This window comes from Oryx dammah, unplaced genomic scaffold (assembly GCF_014754425.2).
Source record: "Oryx dammah isolate SB20612 unplaced genomic scaffold, SCBI_Odam_1.1 HiC_scaffold_2, whole genome shotgun sequence".
Classification (NCBI taxonomy): domain Eukaryota; kingdom Metazoa; phylum Chordata; class Mammalia; order Artiodactyla; family Bovidae; genus Oryx; species Oryx dammah.
The window spans coordinates 47,036,776-47,057,488 of record NW_024070186.1 but is presented as its reverse complement, the minus strand read 5'-3'; the positions used below and the strand labels follow the sequence as shown (position 1 = coordinate 47,057,488).

At 40.1% G+C, this 20,713-nt stretch overlaps 1 protein-coding gene across 2 annotated transcripts in view; it reads left to right on the top strand.

The window, feature by feature from the left end:
• Positions 1 to 20,713, top strand: part of VEPH1 (ventricular zone expressed PH domain containing 1) — a 271,345-nt gene that overhangs the window by 61,958 nt on the left and 188,674 nt on the right. For both annotated transcript variants that reach the window (XM_040247539.1, XM_040247541.1), the window contains exon 4: positions 7,640 to 7,814. In XM_040247539.1, coding sequence (XP_040103473.1) covers positions 7,640 to 7,814 — 175 coding nt within the window. The remainder of the gene's footprint in view (positions 1 to 7,639; positions 7,815 to 20,713) is intronic.

Sequence of the window (20,713 nt, the reverse complement as noted above, 5' to 3'; positions counted from 1 at the left end):
TTGATCACTGAGGAAGGCTTTCTTATCTCTCCTTGCTATTCTTTGGAACTCTGCATTCGGATGAGTATTTCTCCTTTGCCTTTACATTCTCTTCTTTTCTCTTGTAAGAAATACAAATATTTCTTACAAATATTTGAAAGGCCTCCTCAGACAGCCATTTTGCCTTTTTGCATTTCTTTTTCTTGGGGATAGTCTTGATTACTGCCTCCTGTACAGTGTCATGAACCTCTGTCCATAGTTCTTCAGGCACTCTGTCTGTCAGATCTAATCCTTTGAATCTATTTGTCACTTCCACTGTATAATTGTAAGGGAATTGATTTAGGTCATATCTGAATGCTCTGGTAGTTTTCCCTACTTTCTTCAATTTAAGTCTGATTTTGGCAATAAGTAATTCATGATCTGAGCCACAGTCAGCTCCTGGTATTGTTTTTGCTGCCTGTATAATGCTTCTCCATCTTTGGCTGCAAAGAGTATTTTGCACTCTGATTTTGGTATTAACCATCTAGTGATGTCCATGTGTAGTTATCTCTTGTATTGTTGGAAGAGGGTGTTTGCTATGACCTGTGAGTTCTCTTGGCAAAACTCTGTTAGCCTTTGCCCTGCTTCTTTTTGTACTCCAAATCCAAATTTGCCTGGCACTCCAGGTAGCTCTTAACTTCCTACTTTTGCATTCCAGTCCCCTATGATGTAAAGGACATCTGTTTGGGGTGTTAGTTCTAGAAGGTCTTGTAGGTCTTCATAGAACTAGAAAAGGTCAGTTTTCATTCCAATCCCAAAAAAAGGGTAATGCCAAAGAAGGTTCAAACTACTGCACAATTGTACTCATCTCACACACTAGCAAAGTTATGCTCAAAATTCCCCAAGCCAGGCTTCAACAGTATGTGAACCATGAAATTCCAGATGTTCAAGCTGCATTTTAAAAAGGCAGAGGAACCAGAGGTCAAATTGCCAACATCTGTTGGATCATCGGAAAAGCAAGAGAGTTCCAGAAAAACATCTACCTCTGCTTTATTGATTATACCAAAGCCTTTGACTGTGTAGATAACAACAAACTGTGGAAAATTCTTCAAGACATGGGAATACCAAACCACCTTACCTGCCTCCCAAGAAATCTGTATGCAGGTCAAGAAGCAACAGTTAGAACTGGACATGGAAAAACAGACTGGTTCCAAATCAGGAAAGGAGTACATCAAGGCTATATATTATCACCCTGCTTATTTAACTTATATGAAGGGTACGTCATGCAAAATGCCGGGCTGGGTGAAGTGAGAGCTGCAATCAAGATTGCTGGGAGAAATATCAATAACTTCAGATACGCAGATGACACCATCTTTATGGCAGAAAGTGAAGAGGAATAAAGAGCCTCTTGATGAAAGTGAAAGAGAGAGTGAAAAAGCTGACTTAAAGCTCAACATTAAAAAAACTAAGATCATGGCATCTGGTCCCATCACTCCATGGCAAATAGATGGGGAAGCAATGGAAACAGACACTTTATTTTCTCAGGCTCCAAAATCACTGCAGACAGTAACTGCAGCCATGAAATTAAAAGACTCTTGCTCCTTGAAAGAAAAACTATGACCAATCTAAACAGCATGTTAAAACACAGAGACATTACTTTGCTGACAAAGGTCCGTCTTTTCAAAGCTATGGTTTTTCCAGTAGTCATGTATGGATGTGAGAGTTGGACTATAAAGAAAGCTGAGCACCGAAGAATTGATGCTTTTGAACTGTGGTATTGGAGAAGACTCTTGAGAGTCCCTTGGACTGCAAGGAGATCCAACCTGTCAATCCTAAAAGTAATCAACCCTGAATAATTATTGGAAGGACTGATGCTGAAGCTGAAATCCAATTCTTTGGCCACCTGGTGCCACTCACTGGAAAAGAACCTGTTGCTAGGAAAGATTGAAGGCAAGGGGAGAAGGGGATGGATGACAGAGGATAAGACGGTTGGATAGCATCACCGACTGAATGGACATGAGTTTGAGAAAGCTCTGGGAGTTGGTGGACAGGGAAGCCTGGTGTGCTACAGTCCGTGGGGTCGCAGAGTCGTACACAACTGAGCAACTGAACTGAACTGAACTAGAGAACTGACAGGCCAACCATCATAATATTAATAACCAATGCCTAGTTTTATTCTCACTACTAGTTACAGTATTTACAGCCTCTTCGCCAACCATCCAAAGTGCTTAGCAGAACTAATGCCAAATAAGCTCTGCCTTTTACCTCTTCCTCTGCCTCTGCTCATACTGCTGATGGTCATTTGATGAGAGAGGGAGCCAAAGTGTGTGAGGAAGGAAATAGTCACCAAATTCACTGTTAGAAATTTAGCAAGTAGCTATTTTTCCTTCTTTATAGAAGGACCTCCGCTGTCCATTCACTTTGATTCCATACTTCAGTTTTCATATTTCCTCCTTCCTAGTTAATGCTGCATGAAGATTCAAAATCTATCCCTGGCTGACATTCCATACAAAATGCCTTGGGTAGTTTTGAGAGCATTTCATTTTCAGCTCTTAGAGGCAGGACTGCTTATGTTCATCTAGAAATATATTCAGTAGGCAATCCCAGCTCTACCATTTACTGGCAGGGTGATCTTGGGCATTTCATATTTTGGGGCCCTAATTTCCTCAGGTATAAAATGCAGATGATATGAATAGCTGCCTCATGAGTTTGTTGTAAGGGTTAGATGGATAGACATAAAAAATTTAAGACACAGGAAGTGCTCCATGAGTATTAGCTTTGGTTGGTATTGTCATCATTATCATCCGCTGCATGCTAATGTTGATGCTAGAACAGCATTGACTCTGTCATTTAATTATTTCTTTTAGCCATTGTTTATTGCTTGTCTCCCCCTGCCCAAAATAGAAATTTATTTGTATTCACTGATGTGGGCCCAGCACCTGGCACTTGGAATGGCACATAGTAGGTGCTCAAAATACTTGCTGAATGAATGAATAGACAGATGAACATATAGTAGCTCAGGAGACTTGACTGCCTTCTTGCATTTGCACCAGCTGTGCTTCTCCCCGGAGGGGGCCCCAGTACCAGTTCATCATTTAATGCCACACAAGACAGCAGCATGAAATGAGAGGAGACTGGGACCCCTGGCCTCAGGTTTCTGAGACCCACTTCCTTATTGTTTGTCAGAAAATACACTAGGAAAACTTAGGTGGATGCAATTTAGATTTTATATATAGCCATACTGCTCAGAACCAAACACATTATATGTAAATCCAAAATTTGATTACCTAATCCATGATGGGGGATGAAAAACCATAAAATAGCCATTTTAACATATGGTATTTAATATTTCTTGAGATTACTATTTTATGGTTCTTAGTTGAATTCAAGGCCTAAGAGCCAAAGAGACTTTTAGTAGCCATCACCTCAGATATATATATATATATCTTTTACTTAGCTTTATTCTTTTCAATTTTAAAACACTGGGAAACCTTCCCAAAGTGCATTTTCCAAAGGAAAATCACCAAGAGCTCAAACTGGTGCTAATCTAGTTAAGAAATACAACTCTTGGCAAATGTAGAATGAAGTCCTCTTGTTTTGCTTCTATTGTTGGATATAACTGTCTCCATGAGTAAGTCTTTATTTCTACCCCGTATTTCACTGAATTGTTCCCTGAGTACTGAGTATTGAACTGTCTGTAAGAAGATACAGATGCCATTTGTGCTCACATCTGCATAGAAGGGCAAGATCTAGCATAAGCTCTGGCATTAACAGTTGGTGTTAAAGTAGTTTGATTGTATGAGCAATCATGGGGGCTTTCTTTGCATGTATACCATTAGCATTCCTGGAATCCAAATAATCCTGGAGATAAAGTTATTTCAGGGACCTGAGATCTACTGCGTTAGCAAATCCTTTTGCTTAACTTGAGGGCAAAGCTCAAGCGTTGGAAGGAGGGTATGTGGTACTTGCCCAGCCTCATCTTGGCCTCCTAGCCCTTTACTCATATCCTGTTGCTGTCAGTAGTACCCATGACCTCTTGAAACACTAGGAGCTATCTAGACGCTGTTTAGAGATTGAGAGCCATTGGTGGCAATTCTTTGGTGTGTATATGAACTACTTGCTCTTTGCTTAATGTTTCACTCCTCTTGTCATTTGAGAGATTTCTAGATGACATATGAGGGCGGAAAACAGAAAAATTGAGTGTGTTAGAGTTTTATTTTTTTAATAATGACATACATTTAAAAAATTTTTAACAATTTTCACTTGGAGCCACACTTCAAAGACTTTAATAGCCGCCCACTATTTTTCTCTAGGACATCTAGAATTGTTGTAAAAAAAAATATGACCAAAATGGTTAAGGCAGACTTTTCTTTCATTGTTGCTGGCAAGTGTTAGCTCATTCCCAAGGTTTAAAAGCATTAGTTATTAGTTCTTGTCTCTGTTCACAATTAGTAGGAAACACTTGAGCTCTACTTCCAATACCTTCATCCTGGATTCTCATAAAGTTACAGGTAAATATGCCTGGAGATATTTTCCTCTCATGGAAGGCATATGCAAGTTGTTCTTGGCTAAAGACTCAGAGAAGATAAAATAACCTTGAGCAAGATATTCTTTGTTGGAAAACTTTGAGAATTGTGTGATTGTGTTCCACTCTCAAAACTGGGGCTTTGACAGCCTTGACAGGGACAAAGATATGTCAAAGGTCAACTTGCAAAAACCTACACACCATGGAGAGATTGGGGCAACTCAAGAAATTGATAGGTGAAACAGAGAGGTTTGGGACATTCTCAGGGTTCCAACTTATTGAATAAATGTAACCTCGGGGGCGCAGATCAGTGGTAAAGAATCCACTGCCAATGCAGGAGACGCAGATTTGATCCTTGGGTTGGGAAGGTCCCCTGGAGGAAGAAATAGCAACCCACTCCAGTATTCTTGCCTGGAGAATTCCATGGGCAAAGAAGCCAGAGCCTGGCAGGCGACAGTCCATAGGGTTGCAAAGAGTCAAACATAACTGAGCATACATGCACACAAGGGAGCAGGCATAGAATATGATTATAATGGAGGAAATGGACAAATTAATTGACTCTCCTAATAGCACAGGTCTGAAGAGTGTGTCAACAAAAAGAGGATGCTCAGCATAGGGTTGTTATTTTGGCACATTTACCTAGCACTGTCAAAGGGGTGGTGCTAGTAGAAACTGAATCTGATAGACAAGAAAGTTCCAGTCACCAGAGATGGGGATTTGGCTATAGAGCAGGACCTGACCTAGATGAAATGGCCCTTAAGATATTCCTTTGTTCTGATTAGCTCTTCTGCCCATGAGTGAACATTCTGGTTAGTAATCTGGCTCCTGTATCTTGATGATGTGAAAGGGCCTGACCTGGAAAGATTCATTGTGAGAGAGTAAACTGGCACACCTGATCATGCACCAGCCTTTTGGAAATCCCTGTGTGAGTTTCCCTCAGTGGATGCAAATAGTTCTGTAAGACCTAGCCAAGCACACATGCAGACTCGTAATGCTGAAGGGCATGGAGCAGCCAGGGATCCCTCAGAGCTCATCACACCAGGAGTGGCCCAGTCTAATCAGGCCTAATCAAATTACCAGGAGGGGAGACACTCTTGATAAAGCCTGGTCTGAGAGAAGTCTGACTGCAGTCCCTGGTTTTGATAGTTAGATGATGTTAGGAACTCTCAGAAGAATAGGACAGAGACCTACTGAGTGGATCTGCTATATAAACCCATGATTTGTCACCAAGGAATTGGGTCAGAGATTCCATCATGGCTCACTTCACAGTGGGACATCAGCTTAGGTTGTTGAATACCTGTTTTTTCTGCTCAAGAGTCAGACTGATTCTTGAATCTAAAAAATGGGTAGAACTGTAAGAATGGATTAAGGATTTATCAAGTCTATTATATTTTTGTTTCTAGGAACTGGGAAGAAAAAAAAACTTATGCACAAGGGACTTAATTAGCTCATTTAGAAACGTTTAGGGATAGAACTGGCCTCAGGCACAGCCTGACACTTGGGCTCAAATGATGTCACCAGATTTCTCTTGTCTCAGATCTGTGTTGCCTCATATCTCATACAGATTCCTACTGAGGTCACAAAATGACAGCTACTCTTGATCCATTCCCAGCACTTTGAATACATCAGAAGAGAGAAAGAATCTCTTTCACAGAGCCCTTGAATAGCTCCTCCATTATAGTTGGGTAACTTGTCCATCCCTGAACTTACCACTTGGAAATATGATTCTCTGGTTGGTCAGTGCCTGAGTCATTTGACCACCCATGAAACTAAGGGTGTAATTGCCTTCATTAGAGAAGTACCTGGGAGGTGTCTGAGGAAGTCCTGTGTGCTAAGAATGGACATCACTAGGAGGCCATCGCTGGCCTTGGTGACCCAAGCGAGAGGATGGGAGCCAGCAGGCCCTTTCCCACCCCTTCACCCTTCCTTCCTCCCACCACATTGTGTTCCCCATCACAACTATCACTATAGTTTTTCATTTTCTTCATTAGTTATTCAACTTCACAAATGTTGATTGAACACCTATCACAAACCTAGAATTGTAGGAGGTATTAGAAGGGGATAATCTATGGGTAGAAAGATAGAAGCACTTTCCACATGAACAGTTAAACTACTTTTTTATTTCTAATATAATAATGTAAAGTCAAACACATTGTGCACTTGTGCAACTTTTGCTTTATACTTAGCCTAAGGAGTGGGGTTGATTGTCAGAATAATCAATGGTAAGGAAGGCATACCATTCATTTGCAAGAAAACAATTTGTATTTTCCAAATATTATTCCCTGATTAGGTAATTGAGTGCTGATAGCACTATTTTATATGTAAGGATATCGATATTCTATCACAAAGTACATCAAAAAGAGAATTATTTCAGGATCCAGAATACCTTTAGTTTTTAGTCTTACGTTTAGTTTAGTCTTAGGTTCATTCATCTTTTTTTTTCTCTTTAATTTCATTAGCTGAAACTTTAGTTTTTAAGATGCAGTCAGGTAGCAACTTATTCAACATTCCTTGGATTTTTCTCAAGTATAAATCTGAGTTATTCCTCTCATCAGTGATTTCTGATTATCCTAAGGATCAATTCCAAACTCCTTAGCAGGGTGCCAGACCTTTCATAATCATACCCCTGTTTACCTTTCCAGTCCCCTCTTTCATCTTCTATCCCAGTTTTCCCAGCTGTACCCCATATCATCCATTCTGAACTATTTACAGTTCTCCAGATCCACAAGTTCTCCCATCTCTCTGCCTTCTAACATGCTTTTCCTTTTGTCTACTTTTTTCTACTCTTTTGTCTTGCTATTCCCCAGCCATCTGTTACTCATCCAGCAGGTCTCAGTGAAGATGTCACCTCTTCCAGGAAGTCTTCCTTGACAATCTCTTGAGACTGGACTAAGCTCCTTTTTGGCTTCCTTATCTCCCTCCACTTTCCTTATCATGACCTTCATCCACCTATGCTATTAAGTGCCTATTTGCCTCTAAGTCTCTCTAACTAGAACAAGAGTTGCATGAATTCCCAAATACAAGGAAAATAAAGTGGGCCCTGTATTTTCACAGCTGTTCTCTGAGAGCTTAGTTCAATAAATATTTTTTGAATGAATGAATAAATGAATGAAGAATGAGCCACTTATTATTTGTTGATTTCTTGTATTTCCTCAGAATTACAACTGCCCCCCTGTGATGGCATTAGCCATCCCCATTGCAGTGAAATTCCTCCACAGAGGCAACAAGGAACTGTGCAGGAATATGTCCAACTACCTGTCCCTGGCTGCAATTACCAACGCGGACCTCCTGGCTGATCACACAGAGGTTATAGTAAAGAGCATACTCCAAGGTATGGTGTAAAGGCTGAGCCTGGGGATGTGTTTTAGGAGTTGTTTTAAAGTATTTTCATAAAGCAGCTATGGTTTGTGGGAAGTGAAACTTAAGTATTGAGAGGTACATTGCATTCTCTGTTTTGCCGCTAGGTGTCTGGAGGTAAGCTTACTTGAATTGGGTGAGTCTGGGTGTCTTCACCAAGCAGGTGAATTCTTTAAACTCCTTAGATGAGTTGTATGCCATTCCATTCTCCAGGGGATCTTCCTGACCCAGGGATTGAACCTGGGTCTCCTGTATTGCAGGCAGATTCTTTACCAGCTGAGCCACCAGGGAGGCCCTTCTTTGTGCCTCTTTCCAACTCTATGGTCTCATTGGGAGACTGTGTTTTCTGTGCCTCTGGTCATCTTGTCCAACTACCAACTGTCCAGAACCTGTCTGTACTGAGTGGACTGTGTTCCACTGCTCTCAGTGGCTGATGGAAAAGCTCGTCATCTGAAGTTTTCCAAAAGTATGAAATGCCAAATGAAATACACCAGAGAATGTGTAAAGCCTTCTTAAATGTGAATGTGATCTGGACTGATTTGTAATTGTATTAAATACTATCATGGAGCATCAGATCAGGACATCTCTGTTAATGCTTTCATATTTGAATGAAAGAGATCAAGTTAGTCCAGTCAGAATATTCTCTTCTCTTGTGGTTTTTCCTTTGGTTTTAGATCTCTCAGAAACTTCTTTCTTTTGTGTGGTTTGGGATCAAAGAACAATATATGGTATTTGATATGTACTCAAATATCCCCAGCCTCAAATGTCTGAAGTCCTTGAGTATCTTGGCCCAGCTTTGACTGCCACATGCCCCACATGCTCAAGTGGAGCATCAACTTTTTGGAAAGTGCTCCCACACCAAGTATTTCTGAAAGTCCCCAATATTCTCTTCTTGGTACAGCAGAGTGTGGTGATGTCCATGTGCACCACCCTAAGCCCAGCAAACTCTATGACTGCTACCATGAAGATACCAGGAATGGACATGACCCCATACTGCACTGCCTGGGATGGAAACCTCTGTCTCTTTGTGCTGCTACTGCCCCTGAAATTTCAGAAGCCACTAGTCCTCAGTCCACTGCGGTAGCATGGGGCAGGATGCGGGATGGGGAAGAATACCTGTCTTTCCCCTTGGTGTTACATTTTGGTAGAGAGCCAGCGAAAGCTTGCTTGGCTCCCAGCGTCAAAGTATGATACTGAGTTTTCAGCAAAATATGTTGCTCCATTTTATCTAAAATTCTTTCTCTCTCCCCTGGGATCAACTATTCACCCAAAGTCAGGCTCAGTTCAGTTCAGTCGCTCAGTCGTGTCCGACTCTTTGCAACCCCATGAACTGCAGCATGAAAGGCCTCCCTGTCCTTCACCAACTTCGGGAGTTCACCCAAACTCATGTCCATTGAGTCAGTGATGCCATCCAGCCTTCTCGTCCTCTGTCATCCCCTTCTCCTCCTGCCCCCAATCCCTCCCAGCATCAGGGTCTTTTCCAATGAGTCAACTCTTTGAACGCGGTGGCCAAAGTATTGGAGATTCAGCCTCAGAATCAGTGCTTCCAATGAACATCTAGGACTGGTCTAGATGGACTGGTTGGATCTCCGTGCAGTCCAAGGGACTCTCAAGAGTCTTATCCAGCACCACAGTTCAAAAGCATCAATTCTTCGGCACTCAGCTTTCTTCACAGTCCAACTCTCACATCCATACATGACCACTGGAAAAACCATAGCCTTGACTAGATGGACCTTTGTTGGCAAAGTAATATCTCTGCTTTTGAATATGCTATCTAGGTTGGTCATAACTTTCCTTCTAAGGAGTAAGCATCTTTTAATTTCATGGCTGCAGTCACCATCTGCAGTGATTTTGGAGCCCCCAAAAATAAAGTCTGACACTATTTCCGCTGTTTCCCCATCTATTTTCCATGAAGGGATGGGACCAGATGCCATGAACTTTGTTTTCTGAATGTTGAGCTTTAAGCCAACTTTTTCACTCTCTTCTGTCACTTTCATCAAGAGGCTTTTTAGTTCCTCTTCACTTTCTGCCATAAGGGTGGTGTCATCTGCATATCTGAGGTTATTGATATTTCTCCCGGCAATCTTGATTCCAGCTTGTGTTTCTTCCAGTCCAGAGTTTCTCATGATGTACTCTGCATAGAAGTTAAATAAGCAGGGTGACAATATACAGCCTTGACGTACTCCTTTTCCTATTTGGAACCAGTCTGTTATTCCATGTCCAGTTCTAACTGTTGCTTCCTGACCTGCATATAGGTTTCTCAAGAGGCAGGTTAGGTGGTCTGGTATGCCCATCTCTTTCAGAATTTTCCACAGTTTATTGTGATCCACACAGTCAAAGGCTTTGGCATAGTCAAGAAAGCAGAAATAGATCTTTTTCTGGAACTCTCTTGCTTTTTCCATGATCCAGCAGATGTTGGCAATTTGATCTCTGGTTCCTCTGCCTTTTCTAAAACCAGCTTGAACATCTGGAAGTTCACGGTTCACGTATTGCTGAAGCCTGGCTTGGAGAATTTTGAGCATTACTTTACTAGCGTGTGAGATGAGTGCAACTGTGCGGTAGTTTGAGCATTCTTTGTCATTGCCTTTCTTTGGGATTGGAATGAAAACTGACCTTTTCCAGCCCTGTGGCCACTGCTGAGTTTTCCAAATTTGCTGGCATATTGAGTGCAGCACTTTCACAGCATCATCTTTCAGGATTTGAAATAGCTCCACTGGAATTCCATCACCTCCACTAGCTTTGTTCATAGTGATGCTTTCTAAGGCCCACTTGACTTCACATTCCAGGATGTCTGACTCTAGGTGAGTGATCACACCATCGTGATTATCTGGGTCGTGAAGATTTTTTTTGTACAGTCAGGCTAGTAATCCTTCAGGTCTCAAAATACCTATGCCCCACCACAGACTAATGTACCAGATAGTCCCAAGAAGAATTCTTAGTATCCACCCCTAGCCCCAGACATCTGACCCGCCAGCCTAGTGGTCTGCCAGATGTGTCTGCCTAAACCCCAGCCATGACAGTGGAAGTTTATCACTCTACCTGCACTCCCTTCTGAAGACTTATTGATATTACTAGTACATATTATTCACTTCTCATTTTATTCAGCTACAAGATTGAATTGCTCATTTCTCTTTATACATGATCTTAAATTTTCTAGAAGTCCAAGAAGGCAATTATACTTTTTTCATCACCTTGGATACATATTTGGTACAGATTTTATAGGAATTACAAACATTTATACATGCCACACATTTTAAAATCATGGTAGTTAGACTTGCAAGTAACTGATTTATGAGGGTAAAACATTAAATTGTCTGTCTGTAGCAGCCAAGAACTTAGCTCATGTATTTGTTTTTTTAATTTTTTTGACATGCACTTTCAATGACAAAGAAATCTTTTGAAACACAAAATACACTTTCTGAGTTCACTGCAAGTATTTGAAATAAACAAATGATTTAGTTGATTTCATCCAGCACTATGCAAACCATTATAAAATAAATGATAATTTAACCTATGAAAGGTTGGGACTAAATATTTCAGGGTTAGTTTTTTAGGACTGATGTGTCTGTGAGATACTGCAGTCACTCACACAAGCCTATCAGACTCTGAGTTGCAAAACAGAAGGGATCTTGGTGTCTCTGAGTAGTAAGTTTCCTGCTTTGCAAATCTGTGTGTGTATGCCCTGCTAAACATTGGCATTTCTTAGTTTTCTCCCCTTTAGATCTTCCTCCTTGATTCATATTATCCTAATCCTTATTCTCCCATTTTTATACTTATGCAGATAATGCTAAAGTGTTAGTTGTTTCATTTAATCTGAGTTTTCATAAGACTGGAATTATAAAATTCAGTTACCCAGGAAGTGCCTGAATTCCTACCAATTGTCATCCATTCAGTGATAACAATAATAATTATAATAACAGTAATAACTACAGTGACTAGAAATAAAAATAACTACAGTGACTAGAATTTATTTCATGCTCCCTTTATGCCAAATGCCGAACTAAGCATTTTATATCAATTAAGTCATTTAATCCCCACAAGAATTCCTTAACCAAAGTCCTATTATTATCCCACTTACCAATTAGTTATATTTTAAGTAACAGAAGCCCAGGTATAAATAGTTTGATGATGAAAAAGAGGAAGAGAAGGAGGAGGAGAAATCCCTTATTGGCACACATGACTTAAACAGTGTGTTTAGTATATCAGACTTCCCATATGGCTTGATTCAGGACTCAAATGTCATTACTCAGTTCTGCTTCCTGTGGACTGGTTTCACTTTCATGTTTCATGTAATGGGCCTCTCTATCTTTCACTCACATTATCAAGAATACCAGTTAAGAAAAAGAAATTCCATATCTGTGTTTGACCTGACATAGGCCATATGCCCCATTTCTGAACAAATCCATCATTGTTGCAGGGGTATACCATACTTCAACTGGCCAGACTTGGGTATGAGCCACCCTCAGAGCAGGAGTTTGTAGTAAACTGCAGCAGAACCACATGAATGGGGAGTAGATAACCCCCAAGTCCATACCTATTGCTAACAGTGCTGTAAATTAATACTGGGCAAGCCTTATATCCCTGGATCAGGAGGATCCTTGGAGAAGGGCATGGAAACCCGCTCCAATATTCTTGCCTAGAGAAGCCCGTGACAGAGGAGCCTGGTGGGCTACAGTCCATAGGATCACAAAGCATCAGACACAACTGAAGCGACTTAGTAGCAGCAGCAGCAGCAGCAAGCCTTATATAAATGTTTGCTTTTATTCCTTTATACTTCTTAAGAGATTCAGTTCATTGCTTTGGCATGCCAAGATCTAACTGATAATGATCCTTCCATTTCAATATAACTGCAATTCTTCCAAAGTTCTTGCTGTCTGTAAATTTTATGAACAGAACCATTCTACCTTATTTTTAAAACACTATTGAAAAGGTACGTCCGATGCGGCCAGTATTCTTGCCTGGAGAATTCCACGGACAGAAGAGCCTGGACATACATGAGGTCTCAGAGAGTTGGACATGACTGTTAGTTGCCTAGTTGTGTCAAACTCTTTGTGACCCCATGGACTGTAGCCCACCAGGCTCCTCTGTCCATGGAATTCTCTAGGCAAGAATACTGGTGTGGGTAGGCATTCCCTTCTCCAGGGCATCTTTCCAACCCAGGGATCGAACCAGTGTTTCCTGCTTTGCAGGTGATTTTTTACCGTCTGAGCCACAAGGGAAGCCCAAATCAATCATAAGAGACTGTCAGATGGGCTTAAATATTTATCCGTGAAGGCTAGTTCCAAACCAGTTTTTTGCTACTTCCCATTATTAATGATTGTATATAAGTTATATTGTTTACTTTTACATTAAATATAACTACAAATTCATTTATTTAAATTTCTTAGATCTGTTTGTCTGTTTTGTGTTCTTTGAATTCTCCCAGTGAAAAGGAAATTGTGAAAGTCCTTGGAGAGAGGATTAAAAGCATGACCAGAATGTTGTCTTTATTTGTGCTTGAGAGCTAAGGAGATAGAAAACCCTGTATCAAATAATTCTATCAGTATTTTGAAATCAGCCCACCAAAAAAAAAAAAAAAAGAAGGCTATCACATTTAGTACTATATGCAAATTAGAACAAATTTGAAAGGAATGATTACAGTCTTATCTAAACTTTTTCATATAATTGAAAAGGAAGTACATTCTCCAACTAATTCTATAAGGCAGGCATGAAAGTGAAAGTCGCTCAGTTGGGTTTGATTTTTTTCAACCCCATGGTCTATACAGTCTGTGGAATTCTCCAGGCCAAGATACTGGAGTGGGTAGCCTTTCCCTTCTCCACGGGATTTTCCCAACCTAGAGATCATACCCAGGTCTCCCGTATTGCAGGCAGATTCTTTACCAGCTAAGCCACAAGGAAATAAGGCAGGTTTATCAGTGATATCAATACCAAAAGACAATATAGGAAAGAAAAATATAGACTCATCTTAAAATTACGAACATAGGTGCACATATCATAAATAAAAATTTTAGGAAAATAGTTCTAGCAATGCATAAAGAAAATAATTCTTAACATTCGTTGAGTTCTTGCTCTGTACCCAGTTCAGTTCAGTTCAGTCACTTAGTTGTGTCTGACTATTTGAGACCCTGTGGACTGCAGCACACCAGGCCTCCCTGTCCATCACTAACTCCCGGAGTTTACTCAGACTCGTGTCCATTGAGTCAGTGATGCCATCCAACCACCTAATCCTCTGTCGCCCCCTTCTCCTCCTGCCTTCAATCATTCCCAACATCAGGGTCTTTCAAATGAGTCAGTTCTTTGCATCAGGTAGCCAAAGAGTTGGAGCTTCAGCTTCAGCATCAGTCCTTCCAATGAATATTCCGGACTTATTTCCTTTAGGATGATCTGGTTGGATCTCCTTGCAGTCCAAGGGACTCTCAAGAGTCTCCTCCAACACCACAGTTCAAAAGCATCACTTCTTTGGCACTCAACTTTCTGTATGGTCCAACTCTCACATCCATACATGACTCTTGGAAAAACCATAGCCTTGACTAGATGGACCTTTGTTGGCAAAGTAATGTCTCTGCTTTTTAATATGCTGTCTAGATTGCTCATAGCTTTTCTTCCAAGGAGTAAGCGTCTTTTAGTTTCATGGCTGCAGTCACCATCTACAGTGATTGTGAGGTCAAAAAAAATAAAAAATAAAAAAGTCTGTCACTGTGTCCACTGTTTCCCTGCTTATTTGCCATAGAGTGATGGGACCAGATGCCATGATCTTAGTTTTCTGAATGTTGAGCTTTAAGCCATCTTTTTCACTCTCCTCTTTCATCAAGATGCTCTTCAGTTCTTCTTTGCTTTCTGCCATAAGAATGATGTCATCTGCATATCTGAGATTATTGATATTTCTCCCAGCTGGACTGGATGAAGCACAAGCTGCAATCAAGATTCCTGGGAGAAATATCAATAACCTCAGATATGCAGATGACATCATTCTTATGGCAGAAAGCAAAGAAGAACTGAAGAGCGTCTTGATGAAAGTGAAAGAGGAGAGTGAAAAAGATGGCTTAAAGCTCAACATATTCAAAAGCAGAGACATTACTTTGCCAACTAAGGTCCGTTTAGTCAAGGCTATGGTTTTCCCTGTGGTCATGTATGGATGTGAGAGTTGGACTGTGAAGAAAGCTGAGCACCGAAGAATTGATGCTTTTGAACTGTGGTGTTGGAGAAGACTCTTGAGAGTCCCTTGGACTGCAAGGAGATCCAACCAGTCCATTCTGAAGGAGATCAACCCTGGGATTTCTTTGGAAGGAATGATGCTAAAGCTGAAGCTCCAGTACTTTGGCCACCTCATGCGAAGTGTTGACTCATTGGAAAAGACTCTGATGCTGGGAGGGATTGGGGGCAGGAGGAGAAGGGGACGACCGAGGATGAGATGGCTGGATGGCATCACGGACTCGATGGACGTGAGTCTGAGTGAATTCCAGGAGATGGTGATGGACAGGGAGGCCTGGTGTGCTGCGGTTCATGGGGTCACAAAGAGTCGGACACGACTGAGCAACTGAACTGAACTGAACTGAACTCTGCATAGAAGTTAAATAAGCAGGGTGACAATATACAGCCTTGAGGTACTCCTTTCCTGATTTGAAACCACTCTGTTGTTCCATTGTTTCATGTCTAGTTCTAACTGTTGCTTCTTGACCTGCATACAGATTTCTCAGGAGGCAGATCAGGTGGTCTGGTATTCCCATCTCTTGAAGAATTTTCCACAGTATGTTGTGATCCACACAGTCAAAGGCTGTAAAATAGTCAATAAAGCAGAAGTAGATGTTTTTCTGGAACTCTCTTGCTTTTTCATGATCCAGTGGATGTTGGCAATTTGGTCTCTAGTTTCCCTGCCTTTTCTAAATCCAATTTGAACATCTGGAAGTTCGTGGTTTATGTATTGTTGAAGCCTGGCTTGGAGAATTTTGAGCATTACTTTCCTAGTATGTGAGATGAGTGCAATTGTGCTATAGTTTGAGCATTCTTTGTCATTGCCTTTCTTTGGGATTGGAATGAAAATTGACCTTTTCCAGTCCTATGGGCACTGCTGAGTTTTCCAAATTTGCTGGCATATTGAGTGCAGCACTTTCACAGCATCATCTTTCAGGATTTGAAATAGCTCCACTGGAATTCCATCACCTCCACTAGCTTTGTTCGTAGTGATATTTTCTAAGGCCCACTTGACTTCACATTCCAGGATGTCTGGCTCTAGGTGAGTGATCACACCATCATGATTATCTGGGTCGTGAAGATCTTTTTTGTATAGTTCTGTGTATTCTTGCCACCTTTTCTTAATATCTTCTGCTTCTGTTAGGTCCATACCATTTCTCTCCTTTATTGTGCCCATCTTTGCATGAAATTTTCCCTTGGTATCTCTAATTTTCTTGAAGAGATCTCTAGTCTTTCCCATTATATTGTTTTCCTCTATTTCTTTGCATTGATCACTGAGGAAGGCTTTCTTATGTCTCCTTGCTATTCTTTGGAAATCTGCATTCAAATGGGTATATCTTTCCTTTTCTCCTTTGCTTTTTGCTTCTCTTCTTTTCACAGCTATTTATAAAGCCTCCTCAGACAACCATTTTGCCTTTTTGCCCTTCTTTTTCTTGGGAATGGTCTCTATCCCTGCCTCCTGTACAATGTCACGAACCTCCATCCATAGTTCTGTACATGGTACTAGTCTTTTAACATAATTCTCCTAACAGCTTATGAGGGAGGAACTATTGTGATCCTCACTTTATAAAAGTTAAGTTATCCTAGGAATAATGCAACCTGAGCATTTTGGAGAGCTTTCTGACACTGATTAAGAGGATATAATATGGATATAATTATTATTATATATATAGGCTTCCCAAGTGGTGCTAGTGGTAAAGAACCTACCTGCCAATGCACGAGACACGAGGGACTCGGGTTCCATTCCTGGATTGAAAAGATCCGTTGGAGGAGGGCATGACAACCCACTCCAGTATTCTTGACTGGAGAATCCCATGGTCAGAGGAACCTCATGGGCTACAGTCCATAGGGTTGCAAAGAGTCAGACATTACTGAAGTGACTTAACATACACACATATACACACACTCTCCTTTTGTAAAACTCCAAGTCTGTTCATGATTCAAAAAAAAAAATACCTCTCAGCAAATTAGCAATAGAAGGAAATATCCTTAATCTAATAAAGGATATCTACAAAAACCTACAACTGAAATCATACTTAAGCGGGAAATGTTGAATGCTTCCCCCATTGAACTAATAATAAGATAAGGATATCCCTTGGGTGGTTATTAAAAACATGTTTTCTGCTTAAATCATATAAGGTAATTTAATATTTTATAACATTAGAACCTTTTCAGAGTGGAAAATTTGTTTTTCAGAAGTCATGAATAATTCTTAAAACTTGTTCTTTGCCATGTGAAGATGCTTTGTTAAACCTGTCCAGTGTTGCATATAAAAGCACAGTGAATGCTTAGTGCAGCATGAATTAGCATATCTTTCACCTAGGAAGCTGACAATATAATTGGTGACCCCTGAAATAAGGGTATCTCAACTGTAACAGATTATTTGAGAGTCTAGAGGGAAACCCTTCCCAAATTTTGATTTGGAACTCTGTAAGGCAATCCATACCACTACTATCAAAACTAAAGGTGGGCAGTGACGTCCTTTCCTCTGCATTTCTGAATCAGAGGTCGAAATAAGGAAATATGCCTCTCTGTCAATGTGTGTTCTACATAGTCCTCTGGTGCTAATCACAAGATGACCTCAAATGATTTGAAACTTAAGTAGAAAGTCTTTGGGAAGAAATATACTCTTGTCTCAGCAAGAGTCCAAATTCCTTTCTGACTTCTTGGCAATAGCTTGGAAAAGACTGTCTAGTTAATTATGATAAATTCACCTTATTTCTTTCTCAATGTGAGACCAAATTCAAATCACTGATTGGTAAGCTGTCTCAGAAAAATGGAGATAGAAAATTGACCTCCCATTTACTGTGGCAGTAATAATATGTACCAGATAGAGTGGGTATGAGCCTTAAATAGATAGAGCCATTATACTTTGCCCAGTGCCTGGCACACAGTTCATCAGCAGTTACCATGATTCTTCTTTTTATTGCCTTCATCATAATCATCATCATTGTTATTGTCATCACTGTCTGTCATATACCAGGCCTGTATTAAAAAATTAAAGGCAGATTCATAATCATTTGTGGAGTTCTGTAATCTCTGGGGAGATGCTTAGCCATTACAAATTCATGATACAGTTATTCTTTAAGGAAAAGGTTTTAAGTTCACTGCATTACAGCTTGTTGAGGAAAAAACTGTGTTAATCAAATATTGTAGAAAACAGGCTACTAAAGTAATTCTCATTAAGAATATTCAACCTGAACATTAATACATATAAGGAAATATTAAATTTTATGCTATAAAAGTCAGTACAAATGTAGATCAAGAAATAGAGAAACATCTTGAATCAGAAGAGAATGTTTTCTGAATTGTTAGCCAGGTCTCGGACCTGATGCACGTCAGAGTTTGCACCTTCCTGACTTCACCAGCAGATGTTGCTGTAAAGTAGAATAAAGCCTACACAGTTATGAACATCCATGGGCCAAGCTCTGAGAGTAACTTACCCACAGTGGAAAGGAATCTTTGTATTTGTTTGTTTGTATTTTTATTCACTTATTTTCTGTTAAATCCACTGGGAACAACTTGGAAAAACATTTTTATGGTAACTATTTCATTTCAAAAATTATTTTAGGGTTTATAAAACATTTTTAGATACATTATCTCTTATTATTTTATTTTTATAATACCCCTTCAGCAAGTTAGGCAAGTGCTGTTATCCCCAATTTCTTGGCTGACTTGACTCATAAAGATCAATTGGCAGGCCTACGTCATCTAGTCAGTGAATAATAACGCTGGGATCTGAATGTTGTGTTCCTGACTCCCAGCCCAGGAAGCTTTCTTCTATACTCTGGATTTATAAAACAGAATACAAGGATCATCAATCTGAGTTTTCAAGTTCACTGAATCAAAGAATATATAAGTGAACACACACAATTACTTTGACCAAGATTTTTAACTTTTTGAGTGCTATTTCTTAGTGGCTACAATACAGCTCTTAGTTAGCTTCTCAAACAGAGAAGGCAATGGCACCCCACTCCTGTACTCTTGCCTGGAAAATCCCATGGACGGAGGAGCCTGGTAGGCTGCAGTCCATGGGGTCGCTGAGGGTCGGACACGACTGAGCGACTTCACTTTGACTTTTCACTTTCATGCATTGGAGAAGGAAATGGCAACCCACTCCAGTGTTCTTGCCTGGAGAATCCCAGGGACGGGGGAGCCTGGTGGGCTGCCATCTATGGGGTTGCACAGAATCGGACACAACTGAAGCGACTTAGCAGCAGCAGCAGCAGCTTCTCAAAGAGGTTTCTAATATAAAATTTAACAAGAGATGAAATAAAAATCAATTACAATTTCTTCTTTGTTTGACAATCTGTTTATTTAGGTGAAGTTAATTGAGTATAATAAATACCTAGCTCTAAGATTTTGTAATGTATACTTAATAGTCAACTGTTCTGGATATATTTTAAGGAATTAATACTTGATTAAAAGCCAACTCATGCACATCAAAGGAAACTGTAAACAAGTAAAAAGACAACCCTCAGAATGGAAGAAAATAATTTTAGATGAAGCAGCTGACAAAGGAGTAATCGCCAAAATATACAAGCAGCTCATGCAACTCAATATCAGAAAACAAGCCAATCAAAAAATGGGCAGAGGACCTAAACAGACATTGCTTCAAAGAAGATATACAGATGGCCAACAAACACATGAAAAAATGCTCAACATCACCACTTATTAGAGAAATGAAAATCAAAACCACAATGAGGTATCACCACACACCGGTCAGAATGGCCATCGTCAAAAAATCTACAAACAATCAATGCTAAGGAGGATATGGAGAAAAGGGAACCCTCTTGTACTGTTGGTGGGAATATAAACTGATACAGTCACTATGGAGAACGGTATGAAGATTCCTTTAAAAACTAGGAATAAAACTATCATATGACCCGGCAATTCCACTAATGGGCATATACCTGAGAAAACCATAATTGAAAAAGACACATGTACCCTAATGCTCATTGCAGCACTGTTTACAATAACCAGAACTTGGAAGCAACCTAGATGTCCAATGAGAGATGAATGGATAAAGAAGTTGTGGTACAAATTGTCCACAATATACAATATATGCAATATATGTTGTATAAAATGTTACCAAGCCATAAACAGGAATGAATTTGAGTCAGTTCAAATGAGGTGGATGAACCTAGAGCATGTTATACAGAGTGAAGTAAGTCAGAGAAAAACAAAAATAGTATATTATTGGATATATATATATATATATATATATATATATATATGAAATCTAAAAGAATGGAACGGATGGTCCTATTTGCAGAGCAGGAACAGAGATGCAGATGTGGAGGACCGTCCTGTGGACAGAGAGGGGAAGGAGAGGGTGGGACAAACCTAGAGAGTAGCATTGATGTTCATACACTACTGTGTGTAAAATAAATAGCTAATGGGCGGCTGCTGTACAACACAGAGAGCCCAGTCTGCTGCTCTGTGATGACCTAGAGGGACGGGGTGGGGGCAGGGATGGGAGGGAAGAGGTATATATACACTTATAGCTGATTCTTGTTGTTGTTGTACAGCAGAAACCAATGCAACATTGTAAAGCAATTATCCTCCAGTTAAAAAAAATTTTTAAAGCCAACTCACATTGCAACAGACAAGGAAAATATATCAACTCTATCTTGTCAGTTGCTATCTGCAAAAATGTTGCTCTACTGCTGTACATATATA